Source organism: Chiroxiphia lanceolata, chromosome 7 (assembly GCF_009829145.1).
Source record: "Chiroxiphia lanceolata isolate bChiLan1 chromosome 7, bChiLan1.pri, whole genome shotgun sequence".
Taxonomy (NCBI): Eukaryota; Metazoa; Chordata; class Aves; order Passeriformes; family Pipridae; genus Chiroxiphia; species Chiroxiphia lanceolata.
This window is the reverse complement of record NC_045643.1, coordinates 14849417-14876590: the sequence shown is the minus strand read 5'-3', so window position 1 is coordinate 14876590 and position 27174 is coordinate 14849417. Positions and strand designations below refer to the sequence as shown.

Here is a 27174-nt window from a genome sequence, read left to right as displayed (position 1 = left end):
TTTCCCTAGTTGATCCTGTAATTTAAGATACCCATTTAAACTAAAATTACGTTGTTTTAAACCTAAATTGCATGATACGTGTAGGTTTTTCCTATGCACTGCTGCTCTGTCTGCAGGCTGGCTGCACAGAAGACTAGTGTCTCTACACCCACGTGGAAATTTTAGTCCTTCACAGGGGAAACGCTGTGCACTGGCTCTTGTGGCTCACTTAGTTGTGCTTTCATCTCAAATTCTTATTTATATGTTTTGTACTTTCATCTCAAAGTCTCATTTATGTGTTTTATGGCTTGAGAGGGGGAAAAAGTTGATCTTTAAGTTCATTTCGTGATTGTTACTTTGCCCCATGTTAGCAAGTGAAGTCTGTTCTCTAGCTAATACATGTAATAAAAGAAGAAATAGAGCTTGTTGCACTTAGTAGATGCTTAGCTGCAATGCAGTTTCATGCTTTAATACATGAAAAGAGAGATGCACTTTTTACAGGGCAGGTCTCTTGTTTGTTTGGCCTTGTCAGTTGCAGGAAGAGCTTTTCGGAGAAGAGCAGCTTAAGGAACCAGGAGCTGCAGTCAGGGAGAAGAAAAATTAATTTTTTCGTCTTCTGAAATGCTAGTTTTGTGTTCTGTTCCCAGTAATTATTTTGCCCTCTTCTTCCACCATGCAAGGGAAAAAAGTCAGATGGTTCTGTGTTATCTGCTGGAAGGTACCAGCAGTTCCAGCAATGGGACTTCAGTAAGACAGAAACAGAGTATGCTGGCTCATGTTTCCCAGGCAGTATGTCCCACCCGTTTCTGAATACACTTGGCATATATTAATGGTGACATTTTATTATGATGCCAGCATTGCCTGGAGTTTTCTGGGACTTAAGAATATGGATACCTGCACATTTGCTGAAAGTTAGTCTGAGACCAGCATTTTATTTCACCTGGAGGATGTGGAAATCTTGGGACTTTGTTCTGTGTAGGTTTCAGTAAAATTGCCAAGAGGAAGACCATTTGGTGGAGAACTTATCCAAAACATTTAAAAAACTATAGCCTTTGCAAGTTGTGCAACATGAGACAACATAGAGGCCTGTTTTCTCAGAGAGTGAATGTTCAGCAAGTTTAAAGGCATCCAAAGTTAATGGCCTCTTATTGAAAATGCTGGGCATTGTGTCTGAATGTGAAATGCCACTCTCATTAGCAATCCCATGAGGGGGGATTAGCATGAAATTCAAGCACAGGTCTTCTGGTGCAATGTTGATTTCAGTTTATGATCCTCATACAAACCCACCTCTTTCAGTGGCGTTGGCTCTACTGTTCATAAGCACTTATAAACAAAAAATTTGTTCCAGTTGAGTGCTTCCCCTGAAGGAATACTTCAGTACTTTTTTTATTTTTCCTTGTGAGGGTACTTCTGTGTCAATTAGCAGGTTGAGCGTAGTTTGTTTATAACAGACTGTTATAAACCTTGTTGTGTCATTTTACATTTAAACAGAGGGCTGTCGATGCTTCCTCTGACATTTACAACAGTTTGTAAGGCATTTTAAGAAGGCCTTTAGTAAGTTGTAAAGTATTCAAATTAAAAAAAAAACAAACAAACAACAAAACAAAAATATTCTCTTTCCTACTGAAATAGTCTGGGACTTAAGATATTCTTGAACAACACAGTCTGTTGCTGCTTCAGCTCACTCATTAAAGCATGTTTCTTATTTTCAGATTAGCTTTATCTGTAAGTGGTAAACTTAGATTTTACAAAATGACTTGCAAATGAATACTTTGCTATAGTACTGTCTTTTATGTTAAAGCCTTTATAAAGTATACAAGAAATTCTGTATTGTAGTAACTAGTGTTATGTAGTTTTCAGGTTATGTCTTCCAGATTATATTGGACTATACTAGTTTATGCATTATGCCCAAACCTGGCATTCTGGTTTTGTTGTTGCAGACCTCAAATGCAGATGTATTTTTGTACATGTGGGTTTTTTCAGGAGCACAGTAGAGAAGAATGAAAACCTTCAGGTACTTTGCACTGTAAACATATAGCACTGCTAAATGTCCACTATAAAAAAAAAGCTTATTGAAAAGTTATGTGGTAGAAAGGTTTGTTAGTTTGAAAACAAAATTCTTCCTGACAAAGTTATACAGTAGCACCTTCCATTCCAAAAAATGCCCAACAAACAAGACAAATATAGGTACAATGCCTAGAGGACAAAGTATTCTTGAGGCATTGTAATTTGTGAGTCTCTGGTTGTTGACGTCAATGGCTCTGTGAAATTTTGAGTAGCCACAGACCTGGGGTTTTTTTAAGGCATCTGACATTGATAGTGATTAATTTTGAAAATTTAGCTCTTGAAAGGAAAGAAAGCACATCATCAGCACTTCCTGTCCTTAATATAATGTTGTATTTATATCTCTCTCTATGGGTGCAGCTCCACAGGAGATTGGAGATGGGAGAGTAAGAAGAAAACATCTGGAATAGATTTAGTATTTGTGGGAGTTTGTGCTTATCTGTCCAGATGCTAGGAAATACCCAGAGACTCTGAGAGTTTTTGCAGCAGGGCTGCCTACTGGGCTGGTTTTGTTAGTGCTGTGGTGCAGGGTGTGATCAATATGTGAAAAAGGGACAGGTGATATTTAGTCCCATAATGAAATACTTTATAACAAAGTTGGGAATGTTATTTTAATTTATTAATTATCTCAGAACATACAAAGTTCATTAGATCTTTCCCAATAGTGCAGGTACAAGAAATGTAAATGTTAAAGCTTAATGAACAGTTTCCATGTATTTTTTTCTCCTTTTCTGCGTGAACAGTTGAGTGACACAGAATGAGTGAGACTGACAGTCTATTGGTAGCTGATTATTATGTTACAATAGATGAATTATTCTTTGATAGAGATTCTCTGATGAATCTGTGTTCTCATGTTTTGTAAACCACAGACTTCATCATCTGTTTCTTCATCATCTGTTCGTTTAGAACTTTTTCAGCTTATTTAATATATTTATGAATACCCACATTTCTTCTTCACTGAAGTACCTAAATATACTTTGATTTTTTTTATGCAGCTTAAAACAGCAATCTAAGGGGCATTTTCATTTGTGCTCTGTTTAACTGGGATGAGAGTTTGATTGTTCCTTCTGGTTTTGTTCATCTTAGCTGGTTCCTTCTCCCACACTTTCCTTATTATGCTTCCCCAGCCCTTCTCCCAGTAGTTTAGAAGCTTTCCTCTGTGTAGTAGCTTTTGGGTGCAGTGATCTTTTTTGCCTTGGGGTTATGCAGGGCAAGGGATGATTCCAGGTTGGCCCCTACTACCCAGCCTTTGGTGCTGAGTTTTCTGCATTTGAGGTGAAGAGGGGAGAGCCATATCTCATCAAAAACTCTGTCTCTTAAGATGCTCCATTGCCAGGAGGCATTTTAATCAAGATCTGAATGTAACTCTATATCTTTTTTAAAAATGTTTTCAATTTTCCCCTTCTTTGCTTGAATCTGAGAGATATTCAGGTGCCATAGAGCAGATTGTATAGCTGGTTCAGTAGTTGACAGGGAGGGTGGATACCATTTTGTATCAGTATATCCCAGCATAGTAGTTGGTGTTTCCAGTCTTTACAGAACCAAACCTTGTCATTTTGCTACTGAAGAAGTAGAGATTCCTGTTCTTTATAAGTTTTGACTGCATTTACATCATAGTGGTATAATGGAGAACTCTGAGAACTTGCAAAAGAGAAGGGTAAGGTGTGGTAGAAGATGACTGCTCATAGTTAGAAAACATGTCTTCTCTGATTTGCTTTAAAATGTTCAAAGTAACCCTAGCAGCTCTGTAACACAGAAAGCAAGGGATGACTGTGTTAAGGGGATGTCTCCTTAGGTGGAACCAAGGTAGTATGAATCTGTTAGTATTGTGCCAGTCTCTTGCCGTGCATAAAGACAATGAGGCAGCTGTGAATGCCTCAGCTTTAGGCTGTCCTGTTGACTGGCAGTGTGTGTTGTGTAAGGCTGTCAAAGCATGTGTGTAAATAACAAATGCTATAAAAAATTATCCAAAAACTGATTTTAACTTTTTTACTGTGTCTCTGAGAAGACCAAGCATTGATTTGAGGAAACATATAGATGTAATTTTCATTTTTATAGCTGAAAAGGAAATATTGACTGAGGAGGAAATAGTGCAGCAGGTCAGTATTTCTCTTTAGCAGCAATAAACTTCGTGTGCATTAAAACAGATGCCAGTACTTGCACTGGTGAGTTACTTTGTCTGACCTAGTTGGAATCTCTCCCCTAAGAGAGGCTAAGGCTTTCACCAGTAGTGCTTTTTTCTCTTAAATTAAAATTCGCCACATAGGAAAAGAGACAGAGAAGAGGCCAAAGTAGGTAACTGTTCACCTTGAAGGAGGTAACAGCTTCCCACCAGCCTCAGCTGTAGTGACAACCTGTTCATGTCATTCTCTTTCAGCCGTATTAATTGTATTGGGCAGTTAATAAGATCTAGTCCAGTTCTCAGGGAAGTAATTTCCATTGTCTTTACTGGGAGTCGGGTGGGGATGTCTGTCTTTAGGTAGAAAAGCTGTTTATCCTCGCAGGATATTGTGGCTACCATGATAACAGAACAGCAGCACAATTTGAAAGGCACTCCCTAAAAGCTGTGTGAAATCACAGATACAGAAGCTTAGCAGGCAGTTTGCCTCTCCCCTGGCGTTCACAAACTGTACAGGCTCTTATTTCTGCGTTAGTGCAATGTTCATCAAAACTAATACTAAATAAAATGAGTTTTGAGTATCCAACAGTTTCAAAACAGTTTTCATCATGCATTCCAATGCATTGAGCTGTGAACTGGGATTAATTATATGATGGCATTTAAGTGGTTGAAGGAATTGGGGCAAAATTCTGCATTAAGCCTCTGAGAAGACAGCAGCAAGCTCTTGCCCAAGGGTGAAGAGGAGTAGGTGGCAGGGGCCTAAAGGCTAGAGGCCACTGTGGTTGCTTCCTATCTCTAAGCTTGTACAGTTTTCCTGAGACCTAGAGGTGAGATAAGGTTGGCGCCCATGCTGCCCTCAGGCTGAGCAAAATGTTTATGGTGTTGTAAGGTAAACTCACACTTGGTGGGTGCTTCCTGTTTCCCGTTGGGAACAATATGCATGCAATAGTGTATTGCAGAGCTTGCTGAGATCTCCTTAAAGCAGCTTTATGAGTCCACTACTTGCACCAGAGAAAGTCACTCCTGGGAAACACTGAGGATTTTAGAGCCTCTTTAGGCTATTTTAACACTTACCTAACGTAAGTAGAAAGGAACAAGCAGGAGAATTTTATCTTGCATGTAAAAAATGAGCGCTGGGAATGTGCTTTGGCAGATTGCCCATTGATGTGTAAAGGGATGTTTTGTATTTGTTCTCTAAACCAGCAGAGGACCATCTCCAGCAGTTGGCAGAGGCCCCTGCATTGCCCTCCCTGCTTATGTGATGTTGTTCTTTTGGGCATATGGGGTGGTAGGAGAAGAGGGATCTCCTTTATCTCTGTGATTAGGAGGGGTGTCAAATCTGTACTTGCCAACACAAAAGCAACTCCTCCACTGGCTGCATGTGAATTAACCAGTGATGCAGTTTTGTTGAAGGGGAACTCCAGCTGTGGCAATATCTGCAGAGTGGTTTTTTTCCACAGCACAGAAAGAAAAATGGAAAAGGTGGCTTCTCTTCCACTGCTGCTTGAAGTTTCAGAAGTAGGGCTTTGCGTGAGAGAGGTTTTGCTTGAAGCAAACAAGTTGTTTCTCTGTATTGTTCAAAGTGGAACTTGAAAAGGAATTGTTATCCACTTAATGTTACTTTGATGTAAAAGGAAAGCACATACTGAATGTGATTGGGCTTGAAAGGCTGTGATTTGTAAAGTAATTACAGTTGTGTTTTGCTTACTTTAAACAGACCAGCTGTTACGGACAGCGAGTCAGCACTCTGACAGCAGTGGCTTTGCTGAGGACTCCTCCACAGATTGTTCTCCATTTAATCAGCTTCAGGTAAGGTTCTCATAATGTGGTTGAAATATGAATGATTATTGTGGGACAGTAGGGACCTGGGAGGATGGGAGGGATGTTGATCTTTGCTATTGTGACCATCAGTCTAGGTCCTATAAAATTACAGTTTTCAGAGCTGGACCTGCCAAGTCCTGTACAGAACTGTGTTCAAATTTGAAAGCCTTTCTGATAGGTTAATCTGGGTATACCTGGGTCTGGAATAAGCTCTAAGTTCAGTATGTCCTCTTTGCTGTTTCTGGAGTATCTTTTCTCACTATCTGAGGCTCCAGCATTGTAGTTCTTTTCTCTCATGACTGTAGTGGGTAGAGATTAAGGTTATGATTGCTATTCTGCTGATCATTTCAATTTTTGTATCATTTTTGCCTTCCTACTCTTCCCCCACCCCTGTATTTTTCTTTTTCTTTTTTAAGTTAGCAACTGATAGAAAGTGAAAACAATTTCATACTAACTTTACTGCGAAGGTAGACTACTTTTAGTCAATCTGAGCTTCCACACTTTTTCTCCTTCCAGTTCCTTTGATCTCTGTCTGAGACCTTGCTGTGATACTGACCAGAGACTGCATGTCTTAGGGAAAGCTTTTGTTCCAGCATGGTGTTTAGGTGTCTGCTCAGTGCACATGTTTGCACAGCATTGTACCTGATATTTTGGAGAACCGTTCTCTTGCTTCTCCTCAAACATTCGCACAGTAATAGTAGCCGTGATGTGGTTGGCCTGCCAGTAGACAGAGAAAAGCCTTGAGTTACACCCTGACCCCTAGGCCATCAGTTAGCTGTCTGGGATCTAAACCAAAGCTTGAAGGAATAGAAAGGTGGGATTCTGGGTACCTTCAGTAGTTTCATTTCTGTGGCTTGCATCTGCTGAACTTTTTTTTGCTGTATGTTTTTTCCCACGTGGCACACCAAGCATTTTAAAAGCTGTTTGGCAGTTACTAGGAAGAGATTTTTCACCCTCCCCATCCATCAGTGTTGATTTTCCCTTTTGGTACTGGTATTCTGTGCTTTCCAATTTAGTAGTTTTTCAATTGAGTACCAAAATAAAAACCAAGACAGTGCTAGTCTTTGTGTGTCCCTTAAACATCAGCTTATGCTTTCCAAGAGAAGAAAGTGAATAAAGGAAATTATAAGCCTGAGTCTCTGCAAAGGGCATAATAGTCTGAGTTGTTCTGCTCTCTACTAAATCATGGCTGCACTGAAGTTGACAGGCATGTTGAAAGGTGAGTCAGATTAGAGTTGGTCACTCCTGATCTTTATATTGGTTGCAACCTGATTAAGAGTCCATTAAAACCATGTTGCAGCTAAGTTGCCCCTTCACTGGAATACTGGTGGAGTTTATCTGTGTTGGCTGTGAAGAGATTTTTCTGCTTTCTGTTATGCTGTTTTAAAAAGGTGTATTGAGACTGCACAAGGTTTGTGCCATGGAGTTGCTAGGCTCTCTTCTGCCGCCTTCACTGCTTTATTGAGACAAAGTGCTGAGCTGAATTCAGAGAACGGGTGAATGATGAGGCTAGGGGTAATGAGAACTTGGCAGCTAGTGAAGAGAACCTGTGAAAAGATGAAGGGGATGCAGAGGAGTCTATATTGTTTCTTAAAAGTATGGTAGGTTAGTGCCATCTACTGTTAAATAATTGACTCTAGCAGCCATAGCTTTTCTCTGAAACTCAGAAGAAAACTCAAAATTTGAACTACATTGCCTTTCATCTCTGACTTCAAAAATAAAAATTTCTGAGGGAGATTTTTATATTGAGATGGGATATTCTGCTAGGGAGTTTCATGTTACCAAAGAAACTAGAAGAATTCTCCATCCAAGTTCATGAACTTTTACTTGCCTTACTCATAATTGAACAATGTGATGGAGGATTAGAGACCCAGATATAGACACACATAGCCCACATGATTTCACCTAGACATTATAATCTTTTATTCTTATAATAGTTTTAATTTGAAAAGTATCTGAACCTGCACAGTCATAATATTTTGTGGCTGTGCTGTTAAGTGCAATGTTAAATATGTACTTACAAAGATGACCTTCGTGACTGAAATCTTCTAGGTGGTTGGAGAAGGAACTATATATAGGCTGGCATACACCATATGTAATGTCTTTGTAAGGAACTAATAATTAATATCCTAACGGCAGCGAGAGCTGTAAAAATCAGAGATGGGAGAATTTTTAGTTTGCGTGCCAACTGTGGCAAACTTTCAAGACTGTACTTTATAGTTCTCTTAGGAAAATGTCTTGTCCACTTGACACCAGTCAATCAGACCAACCTAAAGAATATACATAGACCTCTTTTTTTCCTTTCTCATAAAAATGCTTTTCCTGCCATTTGTTACCTGTTAAATTGACTCCCTTACACGTGCTCTGGTTTAAACTGTGATTTAGAATGAAAAGGGGAAGTATCAGGAGAAAGGAAGGAAGGATGAGCTAATAGTACTGAATGCAGTCTTCTATTGAGATTAGCATCCTAATGTGAGATTATCAGTCTTCAACAATTCTGTAATTTAACAGGGCAGACTGGTTTTCCCATTCTTAGTGTTGTCCTGTAACAGTAGTTTCACTACAGTCTATAGTTCTCCTCACTTCTCTGAATACATTTCCTAATACCACCCTTCATTTCAGCGCTGTGAACCTTTGTATATGGGAGATGCTATCTTTCATCACCCAGCTATCCATTAGTCATCACTCCCTAAAATACTAGCATTTTACTCTTTTACTCTACTGCCACTTCTATTCTTCTGGCAATATAGAAGTTATTGTCAAATCAAAAGAATGTGTGAAGTGTTTTCTCTTTAAAAAAGAAAAAAATCTTTTGGTGACATACTTGGCTGTGCTTCTAATGTATCTGATATCATGGTTTCTTTGTTCTCCTTCACTGTGTCTCTTGCACACTAACTGCATTACTCTTTCTGCTCCCCACTCCAATGCCCAATGAATATGGAATTGGATTCTTAGACTGCCTGTTGAGAAGGCAGTAGTTGAGTCTCCAGTATGTTCACTCCTTTGCTGTCTCTTATGTGTCCTAGGTTCAGGAGTCTTTGCAGGGCATGGGAAGCAGTGCTGACAGCTGTGACAGTGAGACAACTGTGACGTCACATAGTGAGGAACAGAAGACACCAATAGCGAAGGAACTGCCCTGTTTCGATAAGTTTGAGGAGGAGGAAGAAGAAGATGATGAAGAGGAGGACGAGGATGATGATGATGAAGAGGATATTATCTCTCAAGTAGAGAGACGAAAGGTAGGGGCACCTTCTGGTAACAGGAGTGAAGATAGAAAAACTATTGACTATAAAACGGAAAAAAATCAAGGACAAGAAAGCAAGTCATCCCATATATCAGAGACAGTCCAAGGGGAGGTCGGCTCTAAAGAGGAAGACATTTCCAACAAGGAGAAAGAATTGGACCTGCTGGAGGAAGGCAGTGTGTTTGAGTTTCCTCAGTACCACACACACCATATCCTCAGGTCGATGGAGTCTTTGGAAGGTGATGGTTCCTCCACATCACCTGTAGACAGAGTTCAAGTCGCCTTGCAAAGAGCCGAGATGAGGATCATCAGCTCATCTGATTCCAGGGCCAGATGCACTCTGCTTAAGTCAAAAGATCATCTGAGGAAGCAGAGACTTTTGTTTGCTGAATCAGGCTATCCTCTAAGGCGCTCTCAGTCTCTCCCAACTGCACTGCTGAATCCAGTGAAAGTGGTGTCCTCTGTAAATGTCCAGTTGACTCCAGGAAAAGAGACGCTGTGCAGTCCTCCTTCTTTCACCTACAAGTACACACATGATGAGAAAGCAGCATCTGAGAATGACAAAAGCGAGGATGAGGCAGCCGCCAGCCAGCCGGTGTGCAAATCCACACTGTTTATTGCACCTTCATCCTCCAAGAAAGAAGTGCCCCAGACTGGGCCCAACAGGCTGTCTGAGGAGCTCAGTCCCACCAGGGTACACAGCTGCCCGCTGCACACACCAGCACACATGTCCCAGTCAACGTGCTCCCTCCACTCCCTCCCCACCGAGTGGCAGGACAGACCACTGTGCGAGCACATGAGGACGCTCAGCACCCACAGTGTCCCAAGCATCTCTGGCTCTTCCTTCAGTGCCATGCTTTCCCCCTTCAACTGTCCCTTCTTTCCAAGGCATGCTGGAGTTCCTCATCGACCTCTTGCCATCAACCCACCCTCCACTGTGGAAATGCAGCTACGCAGGGTCCTACATGACATCAGAAACTCTCTGCAGAACCTCTCACAGGTAAGAGGAAGCCAAATTTTGCCCCTGGGGAAAAGGGCATCTTATTTTTTGCTGCTGTTTTAGGAGCTTCTGTTTAAAGTGGCAAATTTAAAGTGGGGAGTTTTAGGTTAGATATTAGGAAAAGGTTTTTCACCCAGAGAGTGGTTGGACATTGAAACAGGCTCCTCAGGGAAGTGGTCACAGCACCAAGCCTGGCAGAGTTCAAGAGGTGTTTGGACAACGCTCTTAGACACATGTTGTGACTCTTGGTTTTCCTGTACAGGGCCAGCAGTTGGACTTTAATGACCCTTGTGGCTCCTTTTCAAGTCAGGATATTCTGTGATTCCATGGTCATCTCTCCAGTGCACCATTATTTTTGCATTTAATGCTTTCTTATTGAAGTTGACTCAGATTGATTTGGATTTTTTTAAAATATTTTTTATTTTTTAGCTTTTATAGATATCCTTGGGTGGGAGGGAGGAACAGCTTTATCAACCATTATTTTAAGATGAGAGTCATTGGCTTTAGATTTAAAAATACATATTCATAGAATCATAGAGTGGTCTGGTTAGTCCTTTGACTTTTCTTCTGCTCTTTGACATACTTCCTATCCAACTAATAAAAATGTATTTTTTCCTGGCAAGTCGCACAGCTTCACTTGTCATGTCACTGATTGATCTCTATCTGTTTCTGTGCTGTTTCATGCCAGTTTTTTGCACTTTCAGCTCTGGAACTAGTCACCATGTTCCTGATATTATCAGTCATTTATTAAGAATTGATTTTGTCAGAGCATGTGAAATTTTGTCCATCTCCTCACTCAGAAAAGAAATGCTGAAGAATATAAGCACATGTATTTTACCAATTTCTACCTCACCTTCTACTCCTCCCCTCCCAGTTGTGGCTGTCCCTTCTCTGCCATCCTGGTACCTCTGTTTTCTTAGGTAGTGATCCAGTTTAGGAGCCTGCAAGCTCCTGCAGGAGGCTCTGTGGGCAGGGCAGTTCAGACTCTATGAATACAGGAAGACTATTCAGCTGTAGACCTACTATTTCTGTGGGTTTAGCCCAAGAACAGACACATGCCTGGCTGCACCATATTGCAGATGGTAGGCTGTAGTGGGCTTTTTTTGGACCTGTTATTTTGTTAATTTTGCCATTTGTTAGAAGTTAGAGGTGAGTCCACTCTTCCTTTGGTTATACCATCTGGCCCTGTTTCTCAGAGCAAATTTGGTACTGTGACCAGCTCTGCAGCAGGAAGCTGTGACCAACTGCATTTTAAGTCAGCCATTGCTCAAGGTAGTGGATGGTGTGCCTGGGAGGAAGTGTTTCCAGGATTTAACCTTCTTTGTAGAATTTCCTCATGTATACCAATTGCAGCCTTGATTTGTGTAAGGTTACAGTGTGCTACAGTACTTTTATGACATATACTATGATAACTAAACGTACTGAAGAAGAAACCTCTGTATTAAACCAGAAATCATACTAAAGATAGTTGAGTTTAAAAATAGAAAAAAAAAATCACTAGGGGGGACAGTAACATCTCCTAGACCACTTATTCTTCTTCCTCCAGCATATTTTGTCTAGACTAGTTCCATTTTGGGGGCTTGGCCCTTCTCATTGCAGAGGTTTGTATGAAAATGTATTCCCTGTTTTTTCCTACAGCAGAGATCAAGTTTGGCACACAGCATACTTGGTGACTAAATAAAAAGTTGAGATGTTTCAAACATGATTATGATTTTAGGAAGGAATAAAGAGAAGTAGATAAATTCCTGATAGAACAGAGAACAAGAGAAAGCTGGCAGAGGAAAAACAAACCCATCCCCTTGATGTGATCATGTTTGAGCAAAACTTCTCTGGATGAATGGACGTGCTTCAAATTTTCCATGGCATATCAATAGTCCTTTGAATTCTTTCAAAATTATATTGGACAAGCTGTCTTTTTCGTGTTTGAAAAGGTAGATGTTTTTACTATTTCCACTGTTCTTTGTTGTGCCATGTCTCTACATGTAATAACTCCTGAGTTTTATCTGTTTGCTCCATATGTTGTTGCAACATGCAAATAGAAATTCTTCAACAATCTTGTTTTAGTGAGAGATCATTAGCAAGCAGGGCTCTTTGGATGTAGGCAATGGAATGAGACTAACAACCAAAATGAACAAAAACCCCCCAAACTAAGAACTGAGGAAAATCCCACAACAAATATGACTGTAATCATGATTTAAAAATAGGACACAGTTTAATTTGCTCAGTTCTGGTTTTGAAGTTGTTCTTTTTATCATTAGCTAAGACAGTTTAGACTACTGAGTTTTCAGGCATAAAATACTTTGTGCAGAAAAACTTAGTTTTTTTTCTGCTCACTGTGTCAGACAGGATTAATTTGGTTTTTCAACCACAGCACAGTTGCATTGCAGAGCTTTGGTGCACATGCATTACTTAAGAGGTTGTGCTGCCATTTTTTAAGGTTTCCTATTCCTGCCACAGTATTTACATAGCAGAAATTTCAATGCCAGAAGGGATGTGTTTTAACAGTGGCTGCTTTTGAAGTGTCTGCACATTTGAGAGGATGAGTTCATAAATGAGATGGTTGACTTTCCCATTTCAAATCGTTTGTTTCTTCCCTAGTACCCAGTGATGAGGGGTCAGGATCTTTCAGCTGCCACTGGTTACAGTACTCAGAGATCATCTATTCTACCTCTCTATGAAGTAAGTGAGCCTATGTAATGGTACTGAGTAAAAACTGAATATGAAGAAACATCCTAAATGTATCACAGATTGTGCTAACTTTGGGCAGTTTCTTGTCTTTGCTCTCAAGAGATAACAGAAGGCTTCATCCTGCAAATAATGTTAAAAGGGAATTAATTTAAATACATAGAAACCCCTTCACGTGTTTGTTTGTATGATACAGCTGAAAATGTTGTTTTCTTGAAAAATTGTGAACACACAACAGGCAACTTCCATTGTATGCTGAAGTTGCTGAGGTGCTGTTAACTCAAAGGGCTCATTTGGGAAAATGTTGTTACAGGATCCAAACTTATTTTAATTTTTCCCATGTAATTAATTTTTGTGTTTCCCCCCTCTCTCCCTCCCAAGAATACTTTCCAGGAGCTACAAGTGGTGAGGAGAAATCTCAACTTATTCAGAACCCAGATGATGGATTTAGAATTGACTATGTTGCGTCAACAGACCACAGTTTATCAGCACATGACAGAAGAGGAAAGGTAAAATGATCTTTAAAAAAAAAAAAAAAAAGAGAAAATATGCTGGTGTATCAGGAAATATGTCGCTGCCCCTGAAATCAGAGCAAGAAATCTATTAGTTTCAATTTGAACAATATTAAAGCTGAGCTTTTGCCAAACCTTGTTTACTCTATTTCTTCATTCTAGTTTTTTACTTTTTGTTTCTTCTAACCTCTATTTCTGTTAATTGATGATTTTTTTTTTTCTTCATCCTTTCTCCAAAGTGATTCTACAGCTGCAGATTTTAAGGACTTTTATGACAGGGTACTTGAACAAAGGGTATTGCAGCAGAAAAAGTCTTAAAGATTTTTATCTTAGATCTCTCCCCCCACCCGTCTTTGTAGGTGGAAATAAGAATGAACATTGTAGCAGTCAGATACTTTTCCAACTTTCAGTGGCTACTGGGCAGGCTACACATGGCAGTCATATTCTAACTCCATGTGTTTGTGCTCACCATAAGTTTCAGTATGAGGTGGATTAATTTTTAAAACTGCTTTTATATATTTAGTTTAGTTGAATCAGCTCTTGACCTATCATTTTGAAAGTAAACGTGTTTGAAATCAGTTAGATTGTACTTGAACAATGGCTTCCTGCAACTGCTAGGGAATCTATAACAACACAGGAGAAGTAAGACGTGAATTGCTCTGTGGTTGTTGTTCTTATCAGTTTTAAATTGAGTTTGATTAGATATATGTATAAATGCTGATTTCTTTGGCTTGCACATATTTAAAGCTAAAATTTTTGGAGAATATTCTGTGATACACTGTGTTGTTTTGTTTTCTCCTTGAAAACATATATATTTTCTATAAGTGGAGAAAGACTTCTGTTCCATTTAGGCGTTCAGCTAATTTCACTATGAAAATTTTCCATGAGTTTTCTGTGTTCCACTTTGAGTTCTCTTGTATGAAGTCCTTTACTCATGGGACTGTCCTGCTCAGTTGTCCCTTTGCGGTGTGCAGCTGAGTGCAGTGAATACTTTGTTCTTTTTGTGATGGTCTTGGTGTAGATATGAAGCTGATCAGCTACAGGGCCTGAGAAAGTCTGTCCGCATGGAGCTACAGGAGTTAGAGATGCAGTTAGAAGAACGCCTGCTTGCTTTGGAAGACCAGCTGAGAAGTCTGCACATGTCTTCACCTTACAGACCTCAGACACACATAGTAAGTATTATTTTTACAACAACATTATGTGTTTTCTCAGTGTAATGTTCATCATAGAGTCATGGAATAGTTTGGGCTGGGAAGGACCTTTAAAGGTCATCTAGCCCAACCCTCCTGCAATGAGCAGGGACAAATAATAACTCATAACTCTTAAAACTCTGAAAGTGGGATGATATCTGGGGAATCTGATGAGGCTGTGTGTATTATCAGGGGTCATATTTTCTTATTTTCAGTCTGCATTTCATCTTGGGAAAAAGGTGTGTGACTTTCTTGGTGATAATAAGTATCAACATATACTTTCTGAGGTTTTAGGTCTAAGAGGCGGACCTCTTCCATCAGTGGTTTCTTCTTTTTCCTTGTCATGGCCCTGAATTCTCAGTTTTGGTAGGCAGTGCTCACATCTACAATAATTGGGGGATGGTGATAGTCTTTCTGGCATTTCTCTACACTGATTTTCTCATCAGAGAGATGAGAAATTCACAACATTTCTCTCCCAATAAATGGAGCGTTCTTTCGCTCTACTTCTGTCAATCCATGGCACAAAAAACCCCCAGGAAAATCCATTTGTCATCTTCAGTTTTTTCCTCTATTGCTTTCTGTAGCTCTTTGAGATGAACATATGACTCCCTGTAAAGCAGTGGGAGAAGCTCTGCTCCCACAAACACTGCCCAGAAGCAGAAGGGGGAATAAAAGAGACGCTTGTGTATGTTTATTGGTGGCATGGCAATGTACTTTCTCCTATTTTTCACTCAATGGAAGACTGTTCCTCTTTTTTCTGCAAGTCTGTCGTCAGCCAAACAAAAGAAGCACAGACAAAAAGTATTATATGTTCTTCCTGGGTTTCATTCCTCTTTCTCAGCCAATCCTCTTCTGTAGAAACAGGACAGGCACAGGACACATCTTCCTCTTCAGTATTTTGTCATAGGAAAAAAATTGAAACCCAAGAACAGGGAAATATGGTATTACTGTGATCTCAAGCCAAACTTGCATTCTTTGACCCATATAAATATCTTTTTATTTGTAAATCCTTTCACAGAAGAGGGCCAGCTTTAAAAATTACTGAAATAAACTTTCTCCAACCAGCTTTGCTTCCTGTTTCCAGATTTCTGGTTTTACAGAAAATTGTCTGAGATGCAGCATGTTTATATAGTAGCTTCTGACAGCTCTAAACAATCCTCAGTGCATTAACTTGACTTAATTTTTCAGGGTATGTATGGAAGCAGAAGTGCTGATAATCTGTCATGTCCGTCTCCATTGAATGTCATTGAACCAGTAAGTAATTGTTGTGTACTGTATGTTTTACAGAGAAAAAGAACCGCAAAGAGTTTACTTTAAAAAAGATTGCAGGAGAATAATTCGACACATAATTTGAGAAATACTTTACTGCCTTGAATAGCTTTGTTGAGAACAACTGCAGTTTTCCTTAAGCAAATTTAACTATAGGCATAAGTAACTGTAAAGTCTTGTTTGCTTTTAAGAGGAATATGTAGAAGTGAGATGTTGTTTGCATTTAGTTGATACAATGGCTACAGGGTGAATTTTTCTAGGGAAAATTATCTTTTAGATTTCTGTGCATTTTATGCTACTGAAAACAAGTAATTCAAAAACTGCAGAAAGAAAAGAACAAACAAACAAAAACACTTACGTGTGTCTCTGTCAATGGCTCTGGCAAGATGTATAAGTATTGCAAAAGTCAGTGGCTTGGGGAACTGCCACAATTTTTATTTATGTTGGCTTTCAAAAAAGCACATTCCTTTTTATTATCCTCTTTGTTGCAGTCATAAAGGCAAAGCATGTATTTATTTTATAGCTGTATTTGTTACATGGAAGGAATGAGTAAGTGATTAAATAAATAGCAAGAAAACATAGTTGTGTTTGTATGTGACTTTCTTTGTATGCTTATTCACGACTGTTTCTTTTATGAATCCCTAGGTTTCCGAACTTATTCGAGAGCAGTCATTTCTGAAGTCTGAACTGGGTTTGGGACTGGGAGATCTTGGACTGGAAACTCTCCCAGCAGAGGGTACAGAGTCCGTATTCTCCCATGGAAACTCGGATTCCTCTTCAGTGTGCTCTGGCCACACAGGTAGAAAAGCTGGTGTTGGATCCTCTGAACTAACAGGAAAGTCTAAGAGTCAAAGCAAGAAGTTGTACCGAGCCTCTGTTGCCTTAACACCAACTCCCCCAGTGAGAGCAGGCACTGGACAGCCGGTGGAAAGCTCTGAGGAGCTTGCAGACCCCAAGCCAGAGGTGGAGCACCAACTTGAAAAAGTCCCTCTCATGCCTTCAGTTGATGAAATCCACAAAACTGTGGAGCAGGAGGAACTGCAACAAGTCATACGGGAGGTGAGGAAGGAAGGGCTGAGATATGGGATGTTTGAGCAGCGTTTACTGAAACCTAAAGACAGACTGGCTGTAACTCCTGTCCACTGGCATATTCTCTTCCCTCTCAAGCCACGCCTCTGTACTGTTACTGCACTGTGTCTGAAGGCTCAGAATTTGTCACTAGGTGTTCAAGCCACAGTTATATTCATGTGCAAACAGCAGATGTTTTATTCAGTGATAGCGGTTAGCACATAAATTAATAGCTAGTTGCTACTATAAATCTGGGTGGCAAAGAACTTGTCATCTCAACTACTTGGTTAAGTAAGCAAGCAGTAGTATTTCAGATTGCCAAGAAAAAAATTTCTGTCATATTTGCTTGCTAAAATGCCAAGTTGGAGTTAATTCGAATGGTGAAATAATGTTTCTGAAACAACGCTGTAGTAAATGGTAAATATACTTTCCTAGTCCCTCTACCCCAACCTCTAAGGACTGTAGAATATAAGTAAAGCAAGCTGAAGGCAGATGAGAAGTTATTTCAGACTTTAAGACTGATGTTGGACCAATCCTATTGGACTACTTTTATTGGCAGTCAATGAAAGTGGAGAGTGCTTGGTTATTTTTCCTGTAGGCCAGGTTAAAAAACAGGACTAAAACTGTGTGTTTTGTTTGTTAGTGGCATGATCTGCTTTCTGGCAAGTAAAATAAATGGGAAAAGGAAGCCGAAGAAACTACTTGTTGTGAAAGGAAGTGCCTGTGAAAAAGTGGAGTGAACTCTGCTGTGAATACAGAAATGGGAATTGAGAACCTGTGGGTTTTAGCCTTTGGCTGAGGGTCATTGGACCCTTAGCCTTTAGCTTGTCCCTTAAAGGTTTCGCATGGCTCTGCCATAAACCACTTAAAAGACAGGCAAGGTGTCACACCTAGAAATGTAGAACAGGCCAGGCTGTAACACTGTGGTACCTTCCAGATCTGCCTTTGTTGAGGCTGTCATTGGAACCAGCTTTGCCTTAGTTTTGTCTTTAAAACAGATGAGATGCAGGCCACTCATCTCATGATAAAACAAGAACTGTAGTCCCAGGGGAATCTTTTTCCACATTTTCACCCCTCTTCTCTTAGTGCAGAAAGAGGCAGTGTACTAGACCATAAGGTAGACTTTTACTCATCATCTGATGACAAGAGTCTGCTGGGTCTGTCTCTGCAAAGTAGAGATGTTTTCTTGGCTGACTAACTGTGGGCTTTGCTATGTGTAGGCACTTTACAGTGAGATTGTGAAGCAGTAAAGCATTATCAAGGAGTGTTCTGAATAGCTCAAAGCATGCAAAGATATTTACTTTGTTTACCTTTGATCAACTCCATAAATAACCAGAGCTGGGAGTGCAAAGAATAATGCATAGCCACAAGCATTAACCATCTGGGGTTAAGAGGGTGAAGACTGGCAGTGAGGTGAAATGGAGACCAGCTTTCAGTAAGTAGCCTTATCATGCTGAGTAGTGAGTGCTTCATCCCATCAATAGCCCCATTAGAGTCAGTGAGATGAGTTATGGAAGGTGGCATTATCCTGTGGAAGGAAGGGTACTGCAGTCAGCTCACAGTGAGGTACCACCAGACCTGTACTTGGTATTAGGATCTGAACACCTGGCCATCACTGATCTTTACAGTGGACTTTGTGATGCTGCAATGTTCGCCTCTACTTTGAAAGTCAAGGGAAGAATGAGACAGTGGCAAACATTCAGATGTCTTGATCTCTGTTATCCTCCTGCTGCCATCTTCTCTAAAGTAGCTAGGGTTGGAAGGAGTCTTGAGAAAGGCCTTGTTTTGGAGATACCATAAAATAATCCCAGACATCCCAAATTCTCTCTCTTTCTGGTTCATTCTTTTTTTCATGTCTTTTTGAAGAGATTCCTTGCCTAATGCTCAGGGACTTTCACATGAGATATTTGTTACACCTTGCACTTTGCTGCTGATTTTGCGGTGAAGCCAGAATGGGGCATTTGTATGTGTACGTATACAGGCTGTGTAACAGGGGAGGGTGTCATGGGGGAGGGTTGCTAAAGGAAAAACTGAGATAGGAAGGAGAACTGGAATTCCAATATCCTGCAAAAGCCAGCAAAGACAATAAAGAGAGCTGGAGCCAAAGGACGGAGTTATTTCAGTCAATATTTTCTCTAAGGTTAGCCTGTGTGAAAGTTCCTCTTTAGCTTCATTAATTGATAGCAAATAAAGTTGCGTACTCTTTGCACAGAGATTGTTATTTGGGTTGTGTGGCACTGAGGACATTGTAATGCTGAAAGAATCCACACTGAACTGAGAGGCTACTATTCAAAGATGAGTAGTCAGCAAATAACTGAACTTGAGTCACTTTGTAAATGTTTGAGCACACAGAGAGATTGTCCTTCAGTTTAACTTCATTGGCAGTGGTTTTCATATCAGCTCAAGATTCTCAGGATAAGTTTTGCAGGTCAAAGTGGAGATGCATTGGCTCAAAGCACCTGGTATATTTTGCAGACCCAGAACATGCTTTTAAACATTGGTCAGGAAAACCTTTTGTATTTCATAAGAGCTAAAACAGAACATAAATTGAAATATGCCTTGCTTAAGTAACCCTGTTGTTAGCAAAGGAATTCCAGTTTCATTGTCAAAAGAATGAAATCTGGTAGGATGCATTCCTGATGTATGCACTCACAAATATTAAACCCTTGCTTGTTCCTCCCATTCTCTGTAGCTGCGTGACCTTGTGTTGGGGAAAGAAAAGTGAGGCAGTGGGTGTGATATGCCTGGGTGGGCTGTAATGCGTGTGAGCTTTGACCTGTAACTATTTGCTGACATTAAAAAATCCCATGGTGTTAACTTCTAGCATTAATGGACTAACTCTCACAGGAAAACATCCAACAACATGAAATGATAAAATGCCAAATAGTAGCTCTCTTGTTTTGATGAAAATACAGCTTAACCTCCACTGGAGTCTCACATGAAGTACTTATTGCTTTACTTGTAGGTCACAGTGTCCCTAGGAGTGCCACCAGGCCCTCTCATTGTCCTCTTCTCCAGTTTTAAAAATGTGGAAGTTTGAAAAGCTTTCTGCTTAAGAGCAATGGAAGTTTTGCTTTTGCCAATGGTTCTCCATTGTAAATGTCAATGAAGTTACATTATAAAGAAATGTATGATTTTCCTGTCAACATCTGTTTTAAGAGGCTGTAATGAGTCTTTATGAGAGAGAGATGGTCTGATAGAGAATCTTCCTTTCCATTTTCCATTCAAATCTGTGTTAGCTCAATATTGATCAAAAATATATGTCAGTTGTTCATACTTCCTGTGTGCAAGTGTCGGTTTCCTCATCTTACTATCTTGAGCATAAAAACTTGCTAGCTGCTGCCATGAAGAGGTGGCACAGGAAGAAAATAGAGTAGAAAATAATACTTTTAATTATAGGAAATGTACCTCAAGATCAGAAGCAGGAGGACTGTGAAAAGCCTTGTTCCCGTTTGTCATTAGTAGATGAAGAACACCAATCTCCAGAATTGACACAGTGGCACATTTCACTCACAGTCAGTTCTTTATTAAGCAGCAACATATTACAGTAATGGTAACTCTTTACTTGGGAGAAAGATCACTGGTTTACTGTTGTAAAACTATCTGTGAATGTGGTGCTATGTCATCATTGCAATATTGAATATTAGTGTTGTACCAATGTAGTATATGTACCATAAATGAGTGGTTCTCTCCTCTTTCAAATGATCATTTTTCATTCAGCCGCTAAAAATAGCTGATGGAGCATTCATTGACTGCTTTTCTGTCTTTCGTACAGAGGAAGCCTTGGCAGCAGGCTGTGTCTTCTGCAGAGCAAATAGAATGTGCACCTTGCCCTAAGTGATTTTTAAGGGAAAAGACAAATATTGGCCATTGGTCATGACACACGCGTGGTACTGAGTCACTGCAGGAATCAGTGCTGTGCTCATCACACAGGAATGACCTTGCTGAGGCTGGAGAGGGAGGAGGAAGCAGTGGCAGTGAAAAAAAGCAGTGGAGGGTGGCCTAGTTACCATCCAGACAGGAAGGTGAGAAGCAGAGGGCTCAAATGGCACCAAGGTCAAGCCAGAAGTTGTTGGAAGAGCTGAGAATAGAACAGGAGCTACTTTGCTTCCAGTCTCTTGTCACAAGACTGTCTGTCATACTAGACCATTTATTTGCTAATTTGGGAAGCTTTTATCAGTTTTCTTTGGAAAGTGAGGTTTATTTTTGTCTGTCTGTTGATAGAAGGGCACGGAATGACTGTTTTGTAGCACACTCACAGAACCACCCCATGTGATACTGAAGAAGAAAAATGGAGAGAACACAGGGGCTCACTTATGACTGTGGCCTGCTGGACAGTTGGGGTACCCTGTGCAGGTTTTCTTGTGCCTGCATTTCTAAATCCCAAAGCCTTTACTACACTGACAGTGATTCTAAAGCTTTGTACATTTATGTGTATGTATCAGCATAGACATCCTCTGGACTTTCAGCTGACAGTAAAACAGGTCCTATTACACACTGGCTTCTCTTTTGTCTGTTCATCAGCAAACAACCCAACTGCAAAGCTGTTTCCCAGTAATATTATAGTCTCTGAATTTCTGCTTGATGCAAAGTAGTAATGAAATGAGGAACTTTGCCACTAATGGTTTAGGAATTGAACTGCCTGCCAAAGAGAACAAGGGATAAACAACCTGTTGCTAATGCTGCTGCCACCCTTCTGACGTTTTGCTTAATCCTTTTGACGCACCAGGAAAAGGGGAGGCTTACAAGAAAAAGAAAAGTGTGTTGCTTAACTGAGCTGATGAGTGCTTCTGTGTGTGACTCTGGGCCAGGCTCTGACTCTTACCCCACTGCACCCTCTCACAGTCGTTCTCCCCAGTCCTTGGAACTGCATCTGATTTGTCCCTCCTGAAGACTATCCAAAAAAAATAGTTGGTGCCACAGATTTCTTATACTTGCAAGAAGCCCATAGTATTTTTCTTTGTTATGCCCTGCTCTTTTCCAGCATAATATGCTCTTGTAGAACTGTTTTACCTCCTTTTCTCCTTTGTTTCCTTTACTGTAGCCATCAGCGCTCTGCTCTTCCTTTGTTCTAACCTCAGCCACAGTCAGATGCCTGCTACTAGAAACTCCTAGGTGTGTTTTATATAAAACTTAATGGAAAAATGCTTTGTCGCGATCCCATGAAAAATAGCCTTTGCTTGCATAGATCACATCCCGGTGGTCAACTGATGATGTAAGCAACTCTTGAAGTTCTCTGTTTGTCTTTCCTGCTGTAAGTATGTGATTAGGATTCATCTCCTTTTGAATTACACGAAAACAACAGCTGATGTTATACTCCATTTGTGAGGTAGATCAGTCCTGCCTTCCTTTTCAGGAGAATAACAACTTGTCAAGAAGCAATGCATTTGGAGTGCTTTTGATCCTGAAATGCTATTTTCAGAACTTTGCATAGTTGAAATGTATTTTTTCTTAACATAAAACCAGTTATCCTAAGTGTAAAACATAAATATATTTACCATATGGAAAAATAGAACTAGTTTGGTTTTCATTTATATGATTGGCAAGAACTTCAAAATTACTTAGTTGTTTTTCCATTCTTCTAATGTTTTTCCATTTGCATTTTTTGAAAGTTGGCTTTTTGGTGGCGTATGCTTTCATATGTTGATAGTGTCAAACACATCTGCAATATCATTTAGTTTTATCCATTGGTTATATAACTTACTGACCTTAAAACTTCGGCTAATCCCTTTCAGATCAAGGAATCTATTGTTGGTGAAATAAGACGAGAAATAGTAAGTGGATTGTTAGCAGCTGTATCACCCCAAGGCAGATCTGCAACTGCAAAACAAGATGCACAGCCATGAAACTGGTACTACAGGTAATCTTTGGGCATCTGCAAGAACCAGATTTTATTTTTTTTATCGTATAAAATATCACTGTTAACTTAAACCTCCCTTTATTTGCATTTTGCCCTTGAAACACAAGTGATCAAAATTGAAGTTCATTAAATAAAGAGAATACTGATAATCCTGGATAGCTTTGGAAAATCAGCTGGTTTTTAGTTGGCCTGTTCTACTGTCCTCGATTTTTAGTTTTAGTATGCTCTGTGATGACTTTGAATGTGAATGCATCATGCAAGAGGATTTCTGTAGTTTACCTGCCTTAGATATTAATATTATAAAAATACATACTTAAACATAACAAGCGGACTTCCAAAAATCTAATTTAGATCTTCATCTTGCCTTTTTTTTTTCTGTAAGGTTGGATATAGTCGGAAATGCTGTGGGATTCTGCTTTGGGCAGCACACACTGGTGAAAGTGTCAAGTTGTTTTTGCTTCAGGAGGTGTTAAAGCTGCTGAGATAGGCTACTGTGTTCGACGTTTGGTTCTGTGGTGTGTACCTTTCCTTGAGTTCATCTGTAAAGACTTAGACACTTTAACTAGTTCATTACTTTCCTTAAAACATCAAGAAAATTGTGGCGCTCTGAAAGGTTTTTTATTTATTTGTATGTCCCTGTTGTAAATTTTTATGTAGCTAATTTCTTTGTCTAATGATGCATCATGAAACTTGAAGATTTCCAGACATAACCAATTTATAGATAACACGTACGCATTCAACCTAACTTTTTAAAAAAAAAATAGAAAAAAACTCCCACAACAACCCTCCTCCCCAAACACTGACCTCTATGAGGTATTTATTGTGCAATAACTGATCCACTTTAAGAGCTTGAAATAACCAATAATGGTTTCCACTGCTGTTACTTAGTGCCACTTCAGAGGAAGGAAACAATCCTGTCATAAAAATTGCTGTTAATTCTTGGGGCGGTTACTATTAGCAGAGTGGTAGAATGACATGAGGTTACTTAAAACTACTTAAAGTTCTGACACTGAAAGCCTTATCTCTGTGTAGAAGATAACTTTTAACTAATTTTGTTTGCTTCCTTACTGTTTACTCATCCCTCTATAGGAAAGTGCCTTATTTAAGCACTGTGTTGTTTTTTTTGGTGTTGACTGCTTGCAGTCATACCAAGAGAAGTTCTCTTCTGCTTCATATTAACCAAAATGCAATAAAAGTACTGATCTTCTGAAAGCAATTAGGATTTGCAACTTGGAATGGATGAATGACCTTGCTTGTATTATGGGGAAAATGGAAAAAATCTCTTTTCCTTCTCCATCCCTCACTGACTATATTTTCAGTTAGCCTGGTGAATATGCATTTGTTCCAATGGAGCAAATTGGAAGTCATTGGAGTTTTTATGTGGTCAAATAGACATTTAGTGGATATGTAATATCCCTTTTGGCTGTGCTTGAAATCTCTTCACTCCTTTACCATTTCCATCCACTAAAACTCTTTACACTATGTCAAGGTCTTAAATCAAAAATAGTTTCAAATATTACAATATTATATGAAAAAGTTTATAAAATTTTTAATTGTGTTAGGAAGACACACAAGGGCTGATTTCTTTAAAAAGGTGTATATTAAACCAATAAAATATTTATTTTGCCTATAATCTGTGTCAGTGTTTTTCATTGTGCATGGTTTACTCTTAGGCAAAATAAGTAACATAGATTTGATCAAACAGTACATAGACTGGAGAACAGCAAGAAAGCTCGGGACTTGGGTTTCCAAAAGCTTTCAGATGTTCAAGGGACCCTTCATGCATAGGAAATGTGAGATATAAATTTGAGAGCAATGTTAGCCCTTAAAACCACACTCTTAAAATCATTGGCCTCTGTTGTGGCTCCAAGAATTTGATTAGTCTTGACCTCTCCTCAGAGTTTGTCCCTGTGAGTAGAGCTGGAACTGTCTTGAATACCTTATTCTGCATGCTTAAAAATTGAAATATAAACCCTGACAGCACTTACACATGGCTATCTGTATATGAGGTAGTAAGCTGCAGTAGATACCTGCTTTGCTTGGCAGCTTGAATGAGTACACAATTCCATTCCAGAATGCCACAGGAGATCAGCCAGCCAGACCCAAGTGCTTGCAACCTTCCTTTGCTAATGCACAAACCCGAAACCTGCTCAAATACTTGCATCAGCAGATGCTCCCCTTGTCCCCTAGCTAGATAATTAGCACACTCAACCACTAACGTAGGTCCTGTGCCCATGTGCTACTCACAGCGGCTTTCCAAGAAAGGTGGCAACTGTGGCACTCACGGAGTGATGAAGGAAAGCATTTCAAGACCTAGTGGCAGTCGAGCAGAGGTTGCCAGCTTACCAAACCACTTGCTACTCTCCGTCATTTATCATCAGTTCTGGTTAAGCAGAAAAGTTCCAGTGTGACACCCATCTATAAGAGGGGTCTGAAGGAGGATCCTGGGAACTGTGGACCTGTCACCCTGACCTCAGTGGTGGAGAAGGTTATGGAACAGATCATCTCGAGTGCAGTCACATGTCACATACGGGACAACCAGAGGATCAGGCCCAGCCCACATGGATTTAGGAAAGGTACGTTCTGCTTAACCAACATGATCTCTTTTTAGGACCAGGTGACCTGCCTAATGGATGAGGGAAAGACTGTGGATGTAGTCAGCCTTTGATACTGTCTCCCACAGCATTCTCCTGGAGAAGCCGGCAGCCCACAGCTTGGACAGGTGTACTCTTTGCTGGGTTAAAAACTGTCTGGATGGCTGGGCCCAGAGAGTGGTGGTGAATGATGCTGCATCCAGTTGGCTGATTCTGTGACTCTATGACTCTAATATAAAGCCAAGGGCCATATTTTTGAAATCCTGAGAGCTAGCCCTTTTCTGTGGGTCGATTACAGCTGCATCCCTGTTAGTACCAAGACAGAATGGTCTTTAGCCTGCTGCAGAGCTGTGTCTGTGGCACAGCTCAAATCAGGCAGAGTTTTGTGGGCCTAGTTCTTGGAGGATTTTTATTTGTTTGTTTGTTTCTGTTGGTTTTGAGGTGAGTAAGCATGTTTCTAGCCCCCACTGTTGCAGTGAAAAGCTACAAAAATCACCTCTGCTGAAATGTGGAGGCATCTCAGCATTCAGAAGATGGAGGCAATAGCTGGAAAGGCGGGAGCAGCCCCCCACACCATTTGAGTTAGTGCTGCAATGCCTGTGAGGTACTGCAGCCACTCGCCCACAGCACCGTGTGTCTGAGACCTGGAAAGGAAAGGACTGAGGATGGCCACAGAGCCAGCTACAGGGCCAGGGGTGAGTATGAAGCAGGAGAGGCTCCTGCTGCTGGTAGTTTCTGCAACACTGTTTGGAGAGGACTGGAAGTGGCCCTGCCTCTGCCAAAAGAATTGATGTGGTCTTGAAGCTCTTTCAGGTACTTTTGCTGACCATGACCTTCACAGAGGGAAAGCTGCCCTGTATCTTCTGCTTTCTCTAAAACTGTGGTGTGCAAGCCCTTGGCGACCTTTATTTAGAAGGCAAGTGATGCCCAAGATGCTCCAAACTGAGCATTTTCTCAGCACCAGTTTACTCTGATTGCCTTCTCTTTTAAGGTGACAACTTAGAGCCTTGCTGATGCAGTCCGGTCACCGATGTTCACAAGTACTGCTCTGCTTGGCCTTGAGGGGCAGGATTTGTACTGCCTTTGGATTTTGTGTACTGCCTTTGGATTTTGTGTACTGCTGAGCAAATGGCTTACACTGGAAATACAGCATAGGTCAGAACATTTTCATTCTGTTATACCACAGGTAGATCTGTTTCAGTGAGACTGGCCACAGGAAGATCCTGATTAGGGAGAAGGAACAAGAGCCCAGTTTGGAAACTGAAGTAGTTCAAGTAATGACTAGCAGTATAAATCAAAACCATACCTAAACTACTGGAAAAATTTTGGTTTGGAGGATTTTTTCAATAGGGAACAAACCTAGAATTCTGAAACTTGGGTGACATCATAAAAAAGAATAATTGCTGATTAGATGGTTTCAGTCCAATGCAACACTTTCTTCTGAATTAAAATGATAATGTAAAAATGATACATGATTTGATTTTCAGGAAAATCCATAATTTGACATAAAGCAAATTTACTTTGATTTTTCATATGTGATTTTAGATGTGATGGTAATCCTTCATATTCATGATGTAAAATAAAAATGCACAATATTGTTATAAAAGTTGTAAAAATAGAAGACAATTAAAAAAAATGAAAATCACTTGATGGTTTGATATAGCTTGTATAGGTGATTCTGCATAGATACTTGCTGAGTGATGGGTGAATATACACAGAAACATTTTTTTCTTTCATCGTCAGGATAAAAAGAGAAAGCCTGTACAACA

At 40.0% G+C, this 27174-nt stretch overlaps 1 protein-coding gene and 1 long non-coding RNA gene across 3 annotated transcripts in view; one reads left to right on the top strand and one right to left on the bottom strand.

Moving 5' to 3' along the window:
- ITPRID2 (ITPR interacting domain containing 2) overlaps positions 1–24441 on the top strand; it is a 41412-nt gene extending 16971 nt beyond the window's left edge. Inside the window, exons 10-18 of the mRNA XM_032693326.1 lie at positions 5880–5971; positions 9010–10227; positions 12826–12906; positions 13294–13421; positions 14446–14596; positions 15803–15868; positions 16529–16942; positions 22687–22811; positions 23194–24441. Coding sequence (XP_032549217.1) covers positions 5880–5971; positions 9010–10227; positions 12826–12906; positions 13294–13421; positions 14446–14596; positions 15803–15868; positions 16529–16942; positions 22687–22797 — 2261 coding nt within the window. The 3' untranslated portion in view covers positions 22798–22811; positions 23194–24441. The remainder of the gene's footprint in view (positions 1–5879; positions 5972–9009; positions 10228–12825; positions 12907–13293; positions 13422–14445; positions 14597–15802; positions 15869–16528; positions 16943–22686; positions 22812–23193) is intronic.
- On the bottom strand, positions 7352–9477 carry LOC116789457. Of its 2 annotated transcripts, none has more exons than XR_004358035.1 (3): positions 8808–9477; positions 8001–8128; positions 7352–7530 (listed from the first exon to the last, which is right to left on the bottom strand). It is a non-coding gene; the product is annotated as an uncharacterized LOC116789457 (long non-coding RNA). The 2 variants fall into 2 exon arrangements; XR_004358034.1 differs by having other exon boundaries at positions 8005–8128.
- Positions 24442–27174: the final 2733 nt, after the last annotated feature.